Source organism: Ursus americanus, chromosome 15 (genome assembly GCF_024610735.1).
Source record: "Ursus americanus isolate L20-20 chromosome 15, mUrsAme1.1.p, whole genome shotgun sequence".
NCBI classification, from domain to species: domain Eukaryota; kingdom Metazoa; phylum Chordata; class Mammalia; order Carnivora; family Ursidae; genus Ursus; species Ursus americanus.
In genome coordinates this window covers 64,032,280-64,048,640 of record NC_142141.1, presented here as the reverse complement: position 1 = coordinate 64,048,640, position 16,361 = coordinate 64,032,280, and the positions used below count along the sequence as shown (strand labels likewise).

General features: G+C 52.8%; 1 protein-coding gene across 1 annotated transcript in view; it reads right to left on the bottom strand.

Moving 5' to 3' along the window:
- The window catches only part of SLC6A3 (solute carrier family 6 member 3), a 39,210-nt gene extending 31,430 nt beyond the window's left edge, over window positions 1-7,780 (bottom strand). The window contains exons 1-3 of the mRNA XM_087867999.1: window positions 7,673-7,780; window positions 5,408-5,737; window positions 3,957-4,088 (exon numbers count right to left, since the gene is read on the bottom strand). Coding sequence (XP_087724125.1) covers window positions 3,957-4,088; window positions 5,408-5,693 — 418 coding nt within the window. The 5' untranslated portion in view covers window positions 5,694-5,737; window positions 7,673-7,780. The remainder of the gene's footprint in view (window positions 1-3,956; window positions 4,089-5,407; window positions 5,738-7,672) is intronic.
- Window positions 7,781-16,361: the final 8,581 nt, after the last annotated feature.

Below are 16,361 nucleotides of genomic sequence, written 5' to 3'. Positions count from 1 at the left end.
GGAGCCGTGTTGTCAGAGAGCCGTGTTCCTGGGGAGCCGTGCTGTCGGGGAGCCATGTTCCTGGGGAGCCATGGTGTCGGGGAGCCGTGTTCCCAGGGAGCCATGCTGTCGGCAAGAGCATCACAGAAGGCTTTTCCTGGCAGCGGGCCGACTGTGGATGCCTGACTTGGAATCATTTTAAAGTTAAAACACTGTGGGCAACAGCTCAGCTTGTGACGGGGGAGGCTCAGAGCGCCTTGGAACCAGTGATAGAGCCGACCCGAGTCCACCGAGTGCAAGAAGAGCTAACTGTGTCGGGTCCTCCCTGAACCCCACGCTCCACACACAGCCCTCCTTCGGGCCAGGCCAGGTTTCTCGACCTTCACGCCCGGGTGACAAGGTCGCCATCGAGAGCACGTGGGCTCGCCCCACCGGCCACCTGGCAGCCCGGCACCAGAGGCTCCCCGCACACGCCGCCGCCTCGCCGTGCTGCCCCCCCGGGGCCCACGTGCCGGTGGGGGGAGGGCACGGCCGCCCAGGAAGGCGGGCGCACGTGGGGTCACTCTGAGCTCTGTCCAGGTCGACAGAGCCTCAAGAGTGCCCCTGACGTGCCTTCTGTCACGGGCTGGCACGGGACAGTGTCCCCTGCTGGGGTGGCGGGCTCCGCTCTCGCCTGCGCTCCCACAAAAACATGGGCCACGTGGCCTGCTCCTGTCAGACCCGGGAAGCCCAGGGCCGCGCGTGAGCTGCCGTCACAGGTCTTGAACTCGGTTTTCCTAAGTTTCTGTTTTCCTTAGTATTTCTTTACATTAACTTTATAACCTTTAACCTTTATGTTAATCTGTGTGTATTTTATCTTATTTTTAAGCCACTTTAAATTCTTTTTAGAGGAGTTTGATACTTCATACTAAAATATTGTTGACTACAAAATTTCATAATTATTTTATATTCGTAAAACAGGATGGCTGGGTTTCCACCGCACACGTGAAACAGGGTCTGCGTGTGGCAGTGAGCCGGACCACCTAGAGGGGGCATCCTGGTGAAACAGGTGCTCGGGTCCTCTGCGGGCGCGGCCACCCCCGCCCTCCCCACCACCACCCGGGATAACCAGGTCACTTCCAGCAGCGCCAACACTGCTTCAGGAGAGCGTCGGGGACGCCAGCCACGGAAGACACTGCTCGAGGAGCAGCCTGGCCTTCCCGACAAGGGTCACGGCAGGTCACTGTGAAGAACACAGAGACTCCTGTCGGTCTGGGAGTCCTTAGCCTCGGCTGGGTCCACACACGTGCGCTCATACGGGGAGGAGAGGGACAGAGACAGGGAGACAGAGAGAGACTGGGAGAGATAGGGAGAGACAGAGAAATAGAGACAGAGAGAGAAATACAGGGAGAGACAGAGAGATAGGGAGGGACAGAGAGATAGGGAGAGATGAAAGAGAGATAGGGAGAGACAGAGAGACAGGGAGATACACAGGGAGAGACTGAGAGAAAAGGAGAGACAGAGAGATAGAGATAGACAGAGAAAGATAGTGAGAGACAGAGAGAGACAGATAGGGAGAGACAAGGAGAGACACAGAGATAGCAAGAGACAGGGAGACAGAGAGAGTCCACCCTCAGAGGCCATGCAGCCCCGGCACGGCCCCGCACGCAGATCGGTTTCCATAACTGGACAAAAGCCGTCTTGGGCTGCGTGGCGCGTGGACGTGGGACTGTGGCGTGGAGTCACTTTCTGAGGGAGCCGCCGCCGGCCGCAGGTGCTCAGGAAAGAGGCCGATTCGCTCTGGTTCCCCTGGGACTCCCTGGCGGGTGGTGGGTGGCGGGGGTACAGGCTCGGTCCCTAAGAGGCATGACGTGCTGCAGACACACAGAACCCTCTGGATTCCTGGAAACTGCACAAGTGGATGGCGTGGCCCGCGGTCTACACGGCAGCAGGAGGCCGTCCTCACCACTTTGTCCCCTCAGGGGTCACCCGAGGATGGCGCTCCGTGCTGGGTCCTGTGCTCTGCCGGCCCTGCCTCTGCCCCACGGAAGCGCTGTCTCCTCTCTTGGGCGCCCACGGTCGGCAGCCCCCCACCATCCCTCCGTCGGAGGTCGCGGAGGAAAAGACGAGCATCAGGCACCTCATTTAAGCTTCGACTTCCGCGAGCGACCCCGCAAAAGGGATGCCCAACCCCCAGCAGCCGGACAGTCGTCGGCCTCGCTCCAAAGATGTGTGTGGGGTAGGGATGGAGGGGCCTCTCCGCAGTTCTCTCCTGGGGGGCCCCCCAATCATTTACCGAGGGAAAAGCGGCTGACGTCCTAGGATTAGCAAGCACGCCGTTAAGAAGGAAAAGCACAGGGCTCTGGAGGGGCCTCACGCCTGTCCAGTCTCAGCGTTTCTGCTGCTGGGGGGGCCGCCCCCTCCGGAGCCCCGTCCGCAGCAGGTGTGAGCTCTCCAGCTCTGACCACGAACCACTGACCCATCCTCGCAGGTCCCAGGAGACTACGAGGGCTTCTGTTCTCTTCCAAACACACCGACTTCTCAAGGACTTCTGAGGAAACCCCAGGACTCATCTTGTAGGAACGATTTTCCTAGTGAAACCAGGTGTGCGGACCTGCCCGAGCCCCCAGGTCTCCTTCATGAATCCTTGCTAAGACACGGGCTCCTGAGACCCAGCATGGCCTGGAGCGTGGCGGGTGCACCCTGGAGGCCGGACGTGGGGTGTGAGACAGGTCTGGAGCCAGTGCCCCCCCCCTGACAAGGGACGGGGCCAGCTCCTCAAGCCCTCTAATCCTCGGTGCCTGAGTCTCCAGAATGGGGACGACGCAGTGTGTGTCCTCCCCGGGGCTCCCACGAGGGTGGAGCAAGGTGACCATGGAAGGAGGTGACCACGAAAGGGCTGGCATGGGTCAGGCCCCTCGGCTCAACACAAGCTATGTTTGCCTCACTGTGCTGCGGCTTTGCAGCGGCAGACGGGAGAGCTCGGTGAGGAACTGGATAGTCCTCTAGGTGGTAGGTAGCCCGCGAGAGAACAGAGGCGTAGTCTGTACAGACAGACAGGTGGACGGATGGACGGCCGGCCGGCAGGTGATGGACGGTTCATCCAGGACACACAGACAGGCTAGGACGGATGACAGGTGGGGAACCGATGGTAGCTGACCGGTGGTCGACAGGCTCCGGACGGACGCGGAGATGACAGACAAGGCACAAAGAGCACGATGGGCTGCACTGAGTCCCTCCAAAACTCATGGGCTGAACTTGGAAGCCCGGCACTTCCTAGTGCGACCTCATTTGGAGACAGGTCTTCACAGAGGTGGTCAAGTTAAGGTGTGGCTGTCAGGACGTGCCCTAGTCCAGTGTGACGGGTGACCTTAGAGGACATGGACATCTGGTTATGGAGACACATGCAGAGGAAAGTTCTGGAAACACAGCCTCCGTCACAGCCCTAGGAAGGAATCAATTTGACCAATACACCTTGATTTTGCATCTCTAGCCTCTAGAAATGTAAGACAACAAATGTCCACTGATGAGTCCACCCTGTGGCAGGTCCTGTGGCAGCCGTAAAGGTAGTGATAGATGCACAGGGGAGAGTAGAGGACAGACCAACAGACAGACAGGCGGAGATTTATCCTGTCCACCGTTTTAACACCAACAACACCATTCGTGATTTGCAGGCCGGCCTCACCTGACAGCAGGGGCACGAGCTCCCAAGTCCTCCATCAGCTCGGGCTTTTACGGTAGGACCAAAATTAAAATGGATCTGTGCACGTGCGCTTGTATGGGGAGGAGAGGGCCAGAGACAGCGAGACAGAGAGAGACAGGGACACAGAGGGAGACAGAGACAGGGAGACAGAGAGAGACAGGGACATGGGTGTCTGGGGGCACAGAGACCCATCGGAGCGGGACTGGATGCACAGCTTGGGCGGGCTCGCCCTGAAAGCCTTGGAACCACCGCGGTCTCTCCCGCACGAGGGTGTGAGGCGAGTCCCGGCCGTTACCTTTCAGGATGGGGCAGATCTTCCAGACGCCAGCAGCCCCTTCCCTGTTGAACTGCCCGAGGGCCAGCTCCATGTAGAACAGTGGCATTCCAGCAATGACCATGAACAGCAGGTAGGGGACCAGGAAGGCGCCTGCGGGACAGGACAGCTCACTCAGCCTGGAGGCTGCAGAAGGCCACCTGCGGTCACTGGAGCGCGGCCCCGTGCTACGTCTCAGGCAGGACCCTCTGTTTCTCCCTGAAGCTCCCAGCATGGCCACCCTCCAAAGGGAAATCCCAGGCTGGGCAGGGGGAGCCTCTGACCTCCAGGCCTGGCCCCCTGTCCTCAGTGCCCTGACACGTCCCTGCTGAACCCCAACCACCCCTGTGCCAAGTCACGAAATCACTGGCAGAGCGGAGCAGGGCAGGCCCCAGCCTACACAAGAGCTTGGCTCCTGGAGCTGCCCTCCCCTGCTTGCCCTGCACACCTTGGCCTCTGCCCCTCTCGCTTGTCTGTTCAACTGTCTGCCCCTCTTGAGTTGTAAATCCTCTGGGATCTGAGATCCAACTCTGACCCTACCTGGGTTCTGCCACCCACACCCAGCTCCCTGTCTTCACAGCCCGCCTCGGTCGGAGGCTACGGTGGACGGGTGCCGCCGGACAGGCTGGGGTCCCTCCAGCATACTGCCCGGTCCTCCTGGAGCCGCACCTTGCCCCAAGCACGAAGTGCAGGGCCCATGGCTCTGCCTCAGGTGGGGGGGCCTTTGCCAGGGCTCCCTTCCTGGGACGGGACGGGGGAGGCAGGGAGACCCCGCAGTTCTGTCTGTGCGACTCACTGCACCTGCTCGGGCCTCCTGTTCTCCGCTCAGGACGGCTGTGCCGGAAGAGGCCCTCCCTGAGGCCCTCCCAAAGCCTTTCACCGCGCGGCCTGGAGTGACTAACGGGTCACCGAGGCCGCGGGCAGCGAGCATCATGGGGAATTAAGGAAGCGAGCGCCAACTTAACTGGCTTCTCAGCTTCAATTCGTGGGTGACCCTGTCCCTTATTTTCATTTTCTGCCTCGAGTCCAGAGCCAACTGTGTGTGGTTCTAGGGCTGGCCGCGTTCAGGGAGCAGGCGAGGGCACGGCACACTTCCCCAGCCCTTGTGCTGCTTCAGATTCAAGGGCTTCTGTGCACTCTGTGATACTGTTGGAAGTCGGCCAAAGACACCATTCTGTGGGCATTTGAGAATTTTCTTTCCACAGCGAAAGTCATCTTTGGAAACAGAAGGCAGAGCCCTGGTGCCTCCGACCACCACCTCCGGCCCCGGCGTCCCCGCCGCAGAGGGCAGATTCACAAGAAGGCTGCCGTGCCCTCGGCTTCTGTGGCCTGTGACCTCCACCCGGGGAGGCACGCGCCCTAAGGCAGAGGTAGGAGGTCCGGCAGCCCCTCCGGCTGCCCGCGCAGCGGGAATGTTAGGCCGGGACACTCACCACCGCCGTTCTTGTAGCACAGGTACGGAAATCGCCAGACGTTGGCCAGGTCCACCGCAAAGCCGATCACGGACAGGAGGAAGTCAATTTTCTTGCTCCAGGTCTCTCGCTCTTGGGTCTCTGTGGGGGTCTGCGTGGGGTTGATGAGGGTAGAGTTTGTGAGCTGCACCCCATTTTGCTCCTTGACCAGGACGAGTTCCACCGCCTTTGGGCCCATGGCGTTGGGCTCCTTAGCTGGGACCACAGCAGAAGACATCAGTGCCGCCGGGCATTTGCTTTTACTCATGGGCAGACTGGAGCCTCGGATGTCCGTGCTTCTTCGCGCTGGGTCTTCAGCCAGCATGAAAAATAAACACACACAGCAATGCAGTCATTTAGTGGCCTGAACCACGGAGGCAGGAGCAGAGATCAGGGACATTTACCTCCATGTCTCTGGGGCAGAATACATTCCAAGCACCTAGGCTGACAGTCAAGGTTGAGGACAGCAGGAGATGGGCTAGATCTTGTGGGGGCCGGGGGCAGGGGATGAGCCCTGAAAACCTCAGGACAAATACCTGCCTTGCCCCCTCTTTCCCTGATACCCTCTCTGCGCCAAAGTGCAATGCTGTAAAATCTCCAATTTCGCTTTGAATAATAACGCAAACTGTCACCTCCTCCTTCACCACATGGCCAGGGACTAATTTCACAATCCTCATAGTATCCAAAAGCAAGCCTTTTGGGGCACCTGGGTGGCTCAGTTGGCAAAGCATCTGCCTTCGGCTCAGGTCATGATCTCAGGGTCCTTGGGATCGAGTCCCATGTCGGGCTCCCTGCTCAGCAGGGAGTCTGCTTCTCTCTCTTCCCCTGCCCCTCCCCCCAACCCCCTCATTTATGTTCACGCTCTTTTTTTCTCTCTGTATCTCAAATAAATAAATAAAATTTTTTTTAAAAAAGTCTTTACAACAGTGCATATGTATTCTTTACACACAGGAGTAAAAGCAGAGAGCAAATTTTTATAAGCAAAATCAACCACCGTAATGCAAGTTTAAAGATACTGATTCCAACAGCTTCTTCCAGGAACGCCTGCGGAATGTGCTCCCCCCGTGGCCGGGGACTCACGTGCCGGCTGGGAGACTGGGGCAGCCCAGGGCACCGGCAGGCGAGTTCCCGTGCTTAGTAACTTTACCAAGGAATTGCTTCCAAGACACTTTCATAAAACCCCGTGTAACATGGTCAAGAACAGAGTTACACGTGGACACAGCCAAGAGTGGCTTCAAATCGGACGTCTGGTATTTGGATCCCGCAGAATTGTTTCAGCTGCACACACACGCACGTGAACACACACACACACACACACGCACACACCCTCTGGTTGAAGCAAAAGAATAACCGGACGGCAGCTCTAATGGGGTCGTTTTCCTCTGCGTGCAAATTTGAACAACTCACCATATTTTACCCACTGCTTCTCTGTGGCCCCCTCACCTGCACTGACAAACCCAGCATCCCTGAGATGGAGGGACAAGCCCTAGCTTGGCAGGGGCCTCAAAGCAGGTGCAACCGTACTGCAGTGGGGTGCAGAGAGAGAGCCGGAGCTGCAGGGACGGCGACATGGGGTGCAGCAGGGAGGGCATGCACACTCAGCATTTAGGGTGAGCCAAGCCGTCTCCTGAAGCCACAGCTTCAGACGCCGGGTTTGGGTACAGAAAGCAAACCATGGCCTCTCAGAAATCTTCGTTCTGTGCGCAGAACGAGAAACAGCTGGCTGATAAACTTGTTTGCTCTGGCCCTTCCCTGCAATCAGCCCGGGCACACACAGACCAGCAGCTCCACGACCCCACCCCATCTTAGCGAGCAGACGAGCCCCAGCAAGGCGGAGCACTGGCTGAGAAAATCACCCCATGGGTCCCCTCAGCCTGTGCCGCATCTGGCTCAGCGGGGAGGAATCAGCCACGAAGGCCCGTGGGGACTCCAGCGATGACCGCCCCTTCCCGCGTCGCCCAGAGAGCCCGGCGGCCGCGGGTCGGGGCGGTCCGCCCACAGGGCCGGGCCAGGGGTCACTGGGGCGCGATCAGTCCCGCACCCCCTTCTCGTGCACACACCTCTAGGCCACCGACCTCCTTAAGACCGTGAATGGCATTGTCGGGGCGCGCTGCCCCTGTCAGCGACTTTTGGAGACGCGGTGCCCCCGACGGTACCCGCCCCAGCTCGGCTCCAGACTTCGGGGTCCGCGGAGGCAGTGGCGCGCCCCGAGGATGCGCAGGAGCGACTCACCGCGCTCTGGCTCACCTGCCCGCCCCGGCCTCGTCTCTGCGCTGGGGTCCCGCCGCCGGGCGCCGGCAAGACCTCCGGCTGGCTCCCTTCCCGCTGCGCTGGGCGGTCCCGGCCTCCGGGCTCTTATGAGTCGCGGGCCCGCCCCGCCCCTCCCGCCGTCGGGGGCGCCCGCCCGCCCTGGCTCCGCCCTCGCACCGCCCCGGGTGGGCGGAGGACCAGCCCCAGCCGCGCCCCTGCCCCCGCCCCGGGGACCCGACAGCCTGGCGGAGGCGGTGGCCAGCGATGCGCAGTCGGTGCAACTCTTCACCCGCCTGGAGTCTCGCGCAACCCATGGCCTCGGACGCGTGGGTTCGGGGACACCTCCGGGGCCCGGGAGTCGCAGAACCAAGACGGCGGTTTCCTGGCGGAACCAGCCTTGGCGTCCCTGCTACTCTCGCCCGCACCCCGTGGCTGCCTGCTCCCCCGCGGCGTCTCTTTTGGGGCGCCTGGGAGCACTCGGGGCTGGGCCACAGAGATGCCCCGCAGGAGCAGCTGGCGGGAGAGGGAGCGGGGTGGCGGGCGCGCTGGGTACCGCGCTGGGGCGCGCGGGCTGAACGGGGCCTTCCGATCTCCCCCCAGTCCGGCTGCCGCGCAGACCCTTCTCCCCAGCCTTCCTCGTCGGGCGCCCCGGGAACTTCTCCCAGCCGAGTCTAGCGCGGAGCAGGGGCGGCCGGTGTCGAACCTCAACTCAAATTCGGCCCCGCTGGGGCGACCCCTGTCCCTGCTCTACCTGGAGGGCTCCAAACCTCGCCTAGGGCTCCTTGGGGCCGCTAGGCCCCCAGGCACCTGATGGTCGCCCAGGTCCTTCTGTGGCGCCGTGCGCAGCCCCCTCGCTGGACGCGGTGTCCCGGCGGTGTCGCTGCGCTTTGCCCGCTGCTCGCCAGCTACGATTGGAACCGTAGGGCGGGAATGATGTGCAGAGGAAAAGGATTTCTTGGACAGCCTGGAGAGACACGGCGGTCGATACCCACTCCAGGAACGAACAGACTCGAATCTTTGCTGAAATGCCCCCGGCAAGATTTTACATTCATGGAGTCCACAGGCCACCAGCCAAGGCCCAGGATCCCGAGGTGTGCAGAATGGTGTCAAGGTGAGTGACCTGGCACTGGCTTTGCCCTCAGGGCGGCCCGTCTCTGGGCATGAAGTTCCCTGCTGTGCATCCTTTGATCTTCCCACTGTGCGTTTGCTGTGGTGGGGCAAGCACAGCAGGCCCCTGCCCTCCAGCCTGTGGGGACCACCGGAGCTTGCTCAGCAGTGTCCCTCTGTCAGGGGCCCTCAGAGTGCCCTTGCTCCTCAGCGCCCTTCCCCCACTCACTCCAGCCTCACTCCCTTCCACACAGCCTCCTGTCGCCCCGGCTGTTGCCCATGACAGGACCCCTGCCCAGGGAGAGTCCCAGGAACTGCTCTTCCAGGCTGAATTCGAATCAAGTACAGAAAACTGTCGACTCAGTGTCTCAGTCTGCTTTTGCTGCAGTAATAAAACTACGAAAGAATGGGAGGCTTATAAACAGATTTGTTTGCACAGTTCTGGAGGCTGAAAATTCAGGGTCACGGCACTCGGGGGATTGACGAGCTGGTGAAGACTCCTTCCTGGTTCACAGAGGTCTGGTCCCTGTCCTCACCTGGTGCAAGTGGGAGGGGCTCCTGGGGCCTCCAATCCCAATCCCGAGGTCTCCACCCGCGTGACCTAACCACCTCCCGAAGGCCCAGCTCTGGGACCATTGCATTGAGGGGCAGGATTTCAACTCTGAAGTTTAGGGGAGACACAATTCAGTTCCTAGAGCTGAGGGAAGCGACAGGGATTTTGGAAGATGGTGCCCTGCCACCTTGTACAGCAACGGCCGTCACTGGGGGGCTGTGTCTCCCCACGTGGGCGCAACGCCTCCGGGGCTAAGAGAAAGGGGTAATCCAGTGTTAGAGCTTTAATCCACAAAGCCAAGGACATAAATGGCCACCTCAGAGAGATTTTTTTTTGAATAAGGGAGCCCAAGGTAGAACTGATGAGTTCAGATCTGTATATTAAACACACACACATTTATTTCTCTCAGTTCTGGAGGCTGGAAGTCTGAGATCTGGGTGCTGCCGGGTCTGGGTCTGGTGAGCCTCTCCTGGCTTGTCTTTGTGTGGTGGGGGAGGGGAGAGAATCAGGGGTAGGGAGAGAGAGAAAGCGCCCTTGCAGGTCTTGCCTTTTAAGGGCACTGATCCCATCATGGGGGCCCCACCCACATGACTCCCTCTAAACCCAGTCACCTCCCCAAGCCCCACCTTCTAATACAGGCCACTCGGTCCGGGGCTCCGCACAGGCATTTTGGAGGAGCACATTCGGTGCGTGAAATGGTTCCAGACTGAGGTGTTTGTGTTTGTTCTAGGATTTCATTTCCTTTCTTGGAATTTTTTTGTTGTCCCTGGAATTAATGATTGCCTATTTTTTCATTGGTTAATTTTCCATGTTCCTATCATTAATTCAACTCCAAACTGTCCAACAAATGTATAAATCTCTTTTAGATTTGTTGAAACACGGGAGGTAGTGGTGATTTAGAGTCTCCTGCCTCTGCTGTCATAGGGACAGCCGGCCTTCCAGTCTCGCCACCTGGCCTTTGTCCTGGCATTTCCCATGACCATGACTCTGCGAACTCTTACACACGTTTTCCTGCCTGGAACTCTGGTTTCTAGGATCCCATGTGTGCTGCATTATATTTTGTCGTCTCGGCCTCACCACCACCTGCTGCTCAGATCTTCTCTGCACCCCCCAAGGAGAAACTAGGAAGTCTCTCTCCTAGACTCCCTGCCCCATACAGGTGCAAGTGGGAGACAATCCTACCTGATTAGGTAGTTGGAAGAGAAGTGGAGGCCATTATTCCACTATTCCCAGAGGCATGTTGTCAGCTCTGATGGGAGATGTGAAATTCTTAGCAGCCTCCTGGAGAGCTTTTCAGGACCACCTGCTTTGTCTGACCTGCTTTGCTGGTCAAGGCTCAGCTCCAACTTCAGCTGCTTATCTCTTAACTGGAGTAACTCAACTCAAATCCTGGTCTCTGCAGCTACTGGTGCCGTGAATGCCTCCCCACCCCAATGATTATTGGGAAAGACCATAAGACCAGTTTCCCTTCACATGGCAGGGACAGCAGCAACCCCCTGTCTTATCTCAGCGCTATGTCAACTCTCCGGCTCACTCTCGCATCTAGCCCAGAGACATTTATTGTCTGCCACCCCACAGCACACAATGTGGGCCTACTAGGGCACTGATGTCATGCTGAATTAACCCGGTATGTGCATTCCAAAGCTCGCCATCTCAGTGAAGTTTCTATGGGTCCATAGAGATGTGGGACTGGTCAAGATACACATCCAAAGTGAAAGATAGCTTGCTGCATCTGGCTATCCTACTCCTAAGGAAAAATCACCATACCTGGTGAACTGGTCTTTGGGTTTTGGGGCTTCTAATTGAGAATGCTTCTATGACCCATTTACTGAGTTATCCATAAGGTATTCAAATTGTACCCAGAGCAAGAAAGGTTCTGCAACAGTCTGGATTATTCTTAAACTTTAGCATGCATCTAAATCAAAATCACCTAAAAAACTTTATTGTGCATTAAACACAGTGCTCCAGGCCTCACCCCCAGAGATTCAGATTCACTAGGTCTAAGGTGGAACCTGAGAACTGTCATTTCTGAGGAGTTCCCAGCTGGTGCTAATGCTGCTGGCTCAGGGACCCTAGCCTGAGAAATGTGGGTCTAGCACAATCGATGGGGTGTGAAAATTCTCTGGAAGATAGGGATGCTGTGTTTAGACTCCAGGTGCCTTTGCAGGTGACCCAGAGCGCAGAGACTTTGAGTTTTGGAGAATAGCCAAATATTCTTCCGAAAATTCTTAATCTCCTTTTGAATAAGTGTGCTGCTGAGCCATAGTAGAAAGTCATGGAACTCCAGGTTAACCACGTAACCTGAGCAGCCCATTGTAAACTAACCCACAAACCTGTAAAGTTTGGTATTGACAGCAACTTGCTATCATGAAATGGAAGCGATCTATACAAAATCAGGCTTGAGCAGGTGCTGAAGGCACACTAAGCTGCATGAACAAGGGTCCACTCTTGTTGCACAATTAGCACCCCTTCACCCGTACCTCTAGCTTCATGGCTGCCTGAGGAAGCATATAGATCCCATATGTTGTACACTGTATACTGACCCCACCGGGAGGGAGCAGGCTGAAGCATTACAGGGGCACTCAGAAGGCACAAGGAGGGAAAATGTTCTCAGTGGGCAGATAATCAAGCAGGGCATCAGGCTGTTTTTCTGCCAAGGGGGAGAGAAAGATGTCTCAATTGACTCGCAGGCATTGGCTACTGGTTTGGCTGTATAGTAAGAGACCTCAAAGAAAATTAAGAAATTGGTGACAAAATCTTAATTGGCAGACTGAATAATTATGCAGAAAATCTTAAGGAATCCTCAAAACAATTACTAGAATTAATAAATGACTTTAGCAAGGTCATAGGATATAACAAAAGTCAATTATATTTCTATATATCAGCAGCTATCAACCGTAAAATAAAATTTAAAATAATTTCATTTACAATACCACCTAAAACAAAATGCTTAGGCATAAAATATGTGCTAGACATGTGTGTTGAAAACTGGAATACATTGCTGAGAAACTGCAAAGGCCTTAATCAGTGGAGAGGTATACCATGTTCATGGTTGAAAGGCTCACTATTAAGATGTTATTTCTTCTCAAATTGATACACAACTTCCACTCAATCTTAACCAGAATTCTAACTTGCTTTTTAAAAATTTATTTTTATTTTTATTTTTTTTTGAGAGAGAGAGAGATCGAGAGAGCGTGCATGCACGAGTGGGAGGGGCAGAAGGAGAGGGAGAGAGAATCTTAAGCAGGCTCCATGACCAGCACAGAGCCCAATGGGGGCCTTGATCTCACAATCTTGAGATCATGACCTGAGCTGAAATCAAGAGTTGGATACTTAACCGACTGAGCCACCCAGGTACCCCCAATGTGTCCTCTTTTTAAAAACAGCTTTGTAGAGCTATAAATGACATACAACAAACATATTTCAAGTGTAGAGTTTGATAAGTTATTTGTGTGGGTGTGGAAACATGAGTACCATCAGGATGATGAATGTATTCATCCTTCTCAAACTGTCTCCTGCCCATTAGTGATCCATCTTTACCCCAACCCCAACCCCTGGCAACCACTGATGTACTAGCTATAGATTAACTTATTTTTTCCTGATTCTTATATACATGGAACCATAGAGTAGGTGCTGTTTTTTGAATCTGTTCTCTTCCACTCAGCATATTTGAGATGACTCTGTGTCATGGTGTGAACCAATAGTTAATTCCTTTTATGGCTGAGTAGTAAGTATACAGTCGTATCACTGTATACTTAGAACAAGGACATTGTCCATTTATCCTTCACCTGTTGATGGACATTTTGCTATTCCAGATAAAACTACTATGAACATTTGTGTACAAGTCTTTGTGTGGACATATGCTTTCATTTTGGGTGAATACTTAGTTATGGAATGGCTGAGTCATCTGGTAGATTGTGTTTAACTATTTTTAAAAACTGCCAGACTGTTTTGCAAAGTGGTCCTAGCATCTCACACTTCTGTGAACAGTGTATAAGAGTTTCAGTTGCTCCACATCCTGGCAACACTTAGTATGGTCAGTCTTCTTAATTTTAGCCATTCTGATAGGTGCATAATCATATGTCATTTCTCTAGTGATGGAGACGTTTTAGCAATCTCCCCGGGTGTGGCTGCCACCAAGGTTCTTGTCTGTGTCTGTTCACATATTTTGCACATTGGATTGTTACATTATTCTGGAGTTTTGAGAGTTCTTTACATGCTTCATATTTGAGTCCTTTATCAGATAGGTACTTTGCACATACTTTCCCCACCTTGGATTCTGTTTTCATTCTCTTTGTAGTCTTCCAAAGAACAAGTCATTAGTTTTGATGATAAGTCATCATTTTTTTCTTTTCAGATTTTGCTCTTTAGTGCTGTATTTGAGAAATCTTTACCTAACCCAAGATCACAACAATTTTCTACCAAGTTTTCTTTTCAAATGTTTAAAATTTCGGGTTGTACATTTATGTATATGACCCATTTTAAATTAACACGGCTTTAGATATGATCAAAGTTCATCGTTGTACAGGTGGATATCCAGCTGTAAGACATCTTTTCTCCACTAACTTGCTTTTGCACCTTTGTTGAAAAATCAGTTGGCCTATATGTGTGGGTGTATTTCTGGGCTGTTTCCTTGATCTATTCCTCTATTTTGATGTCGGTTCCTCTCTTGCTATGGATGAATTCTGTCCCCTCCCAAAATGCCCTAAACTCAGGGTGACTGTATTGGAGATGGGGTCTTTAGGATGCAAAGCTAAATGAGGTCATCAGGGTGGCCAACAGGACTGTGGCCTCATAGGAAGGGGACAATCTCTCTCCCCACCTGCCACGTCAAGACCTGGCCAGATAGCAGCCCTCTGCAAGCCAGGAAGAGAGCTCTCATCAGGGACTGAGTTGCATGACACCTTGGTCTTGGACGTTCCAGTCTTCAGAGTTGTGAGAAAGTTTGCTGTGGTTTGACCCACGCCATCTATGGTACTTTTGTCCCAGCAGCTGAGCTGAGTAGTACAACACTAACTTGATTACTATTGTTTTGTAATGTGTTTTTAAGTTGGGTAATGTAAGTCATATAACTTTGTTGTTTTTCAAAGTTGTTTTGACTATTCCAGGTCCTTTGCATTTTTATATGAATTTTAGAACCAACTTTCCAATTTCTATAAAAAGCCTGTTGTGATTGCTTTAGGTGGAGGCCATCATTGATTTGTGACCTTTATTCTTTTCAAATTAAGGCATTCAGTGCTATAAATTCCCTCCTAAGTTCTACTTTAGTTGAATTTCCTAAAGTTTGATATGTTTTTGTTTACATTCAGTTCAAAATATTTCCTACTTTCCCTTTAGATTTCCTTTATGAACCATTATTTATATATAATATCAATTAGTTTCCAAATATTTGAGGATTTTCTTTATATATTTTATTCTTTTCTGGGTATATTTCTTTTATCAGTACCTAATTTACTTGCTTTCTTCATTGGAGAACACACTGGAATCCTTTTAAGTTTATTGGGGTTCATTTTATATTCTAGAACATGGTTGGTCTTTGTGGGTATTTCACATGCATTTGAAAGGAATGTGTATTCTGCTATCACTGGGTGATGCATCAACATCAAATAGATCCAGTTGGTTGTACTGTTTTCAGGTTGTCTGTATCCTTACACACTTTGGTGCCCTTGTCCAGTCATGGTTGGGAGATAGGTGCCGAGCTCCCCAGGTGTGATTGTGTGGACCGGCCCATTTCTCCTGCGGCTCCACGTGTCTTCACTGCATTGATTGTGAAACTCTGTGTTAGGTGCACTCACACGGAGGACCGTTCCATCTTCCTGGGGAGCTGAAAACTAATAGCCTTTGCTCTGAAATTGACTTTGATGTTAGAACCACCACTGCATTCCACCTTTTTTTCAAGTAGAGTTGGCATCCATCCTTTCCCCTTTAACCCATCATTTCAAGGGTGTTTCTCATAGGCATCATATGTTAGGTCTTGCTTTTATACCCAGTCTGGTGGTTTCTGCTGTTATTGGGGTGGAGGGGGTGTTCAGATCATTTACATTTAATGTGAATGTTGATATGGTTGGGTTTAAATCTACCATCTGTTATTTGTTTTCTATTTTTCCAATGGGTTCTCTGTTCCCTACTTCCACTTTTTCTGCCACCTTTTGGATTGAGTAGTTTTGTAAAATTCAATTTCCCCTCTTTGGTTGGCTCCTGAGCTGCATCTCTTTGTTCTGTTACTTTAGTGGTTGTGGTACGTGTCTTGCCCCTGACCCAGTCTGCCCTCAAGTGACTTGATGCCACCGGACATATCCCGTGAGGACTTCTGTTTACCCTCCACCCGTTGCGACGTTGTTTTCAACGTTTTACCTCTGCATGCTGTGAACCCAAGAATATGAAATCGATTTTGCTTTAGACAGCCAATCATCTTTTAAAAAGATTTAAATAATAGGAACATAAATGTATTTCCCATTTCTGGTCCTCATTCTCTGTATAGATCAGGTTTCAAAATGGTGCCATTTTCCTTCTGCTTTAAGTACTTATTTTAATATTTCTTGTAGTTAGGGTCTGCCAGTGATGAACTCTTTCAGTTTTTCTAAATCTAAAAACATCTTTATTCCTGTTTTGAAGGATATTTTTGCTAAGTAAAGAATTCTGGGTTCGCAGTCTTCTGTTTCTTTCCTATTTTAAAGATGTCGCCCCACTGTCTTTTAACGAAGTGTGTTGTTTCTAACAAGATATCTGCTATTCTGCATATCTTTGCTCCTTTGTATGAAATGTGTCTTTTTTCCCCCTTCAGCTGCTGACTTTCTCTTTATCATTCATTTTTAGCCTTTGATTATGATGTGCCTGGTATAGTTTCCACCATGGTTCCTGTGCTTAGAGCTCATTGAGCACATTGGATCCAGGGGTTTATGGTTTGTATCAAATTTAGGAAGTTATTTCTTTGAATATTTTTTCTTTGCCCTTTTCCTTTGGGGACCGCATCAGGCAACTTGAGGTCCACTGCTCACTGATGCAAAGTTCAATTTTTCCTTTTTT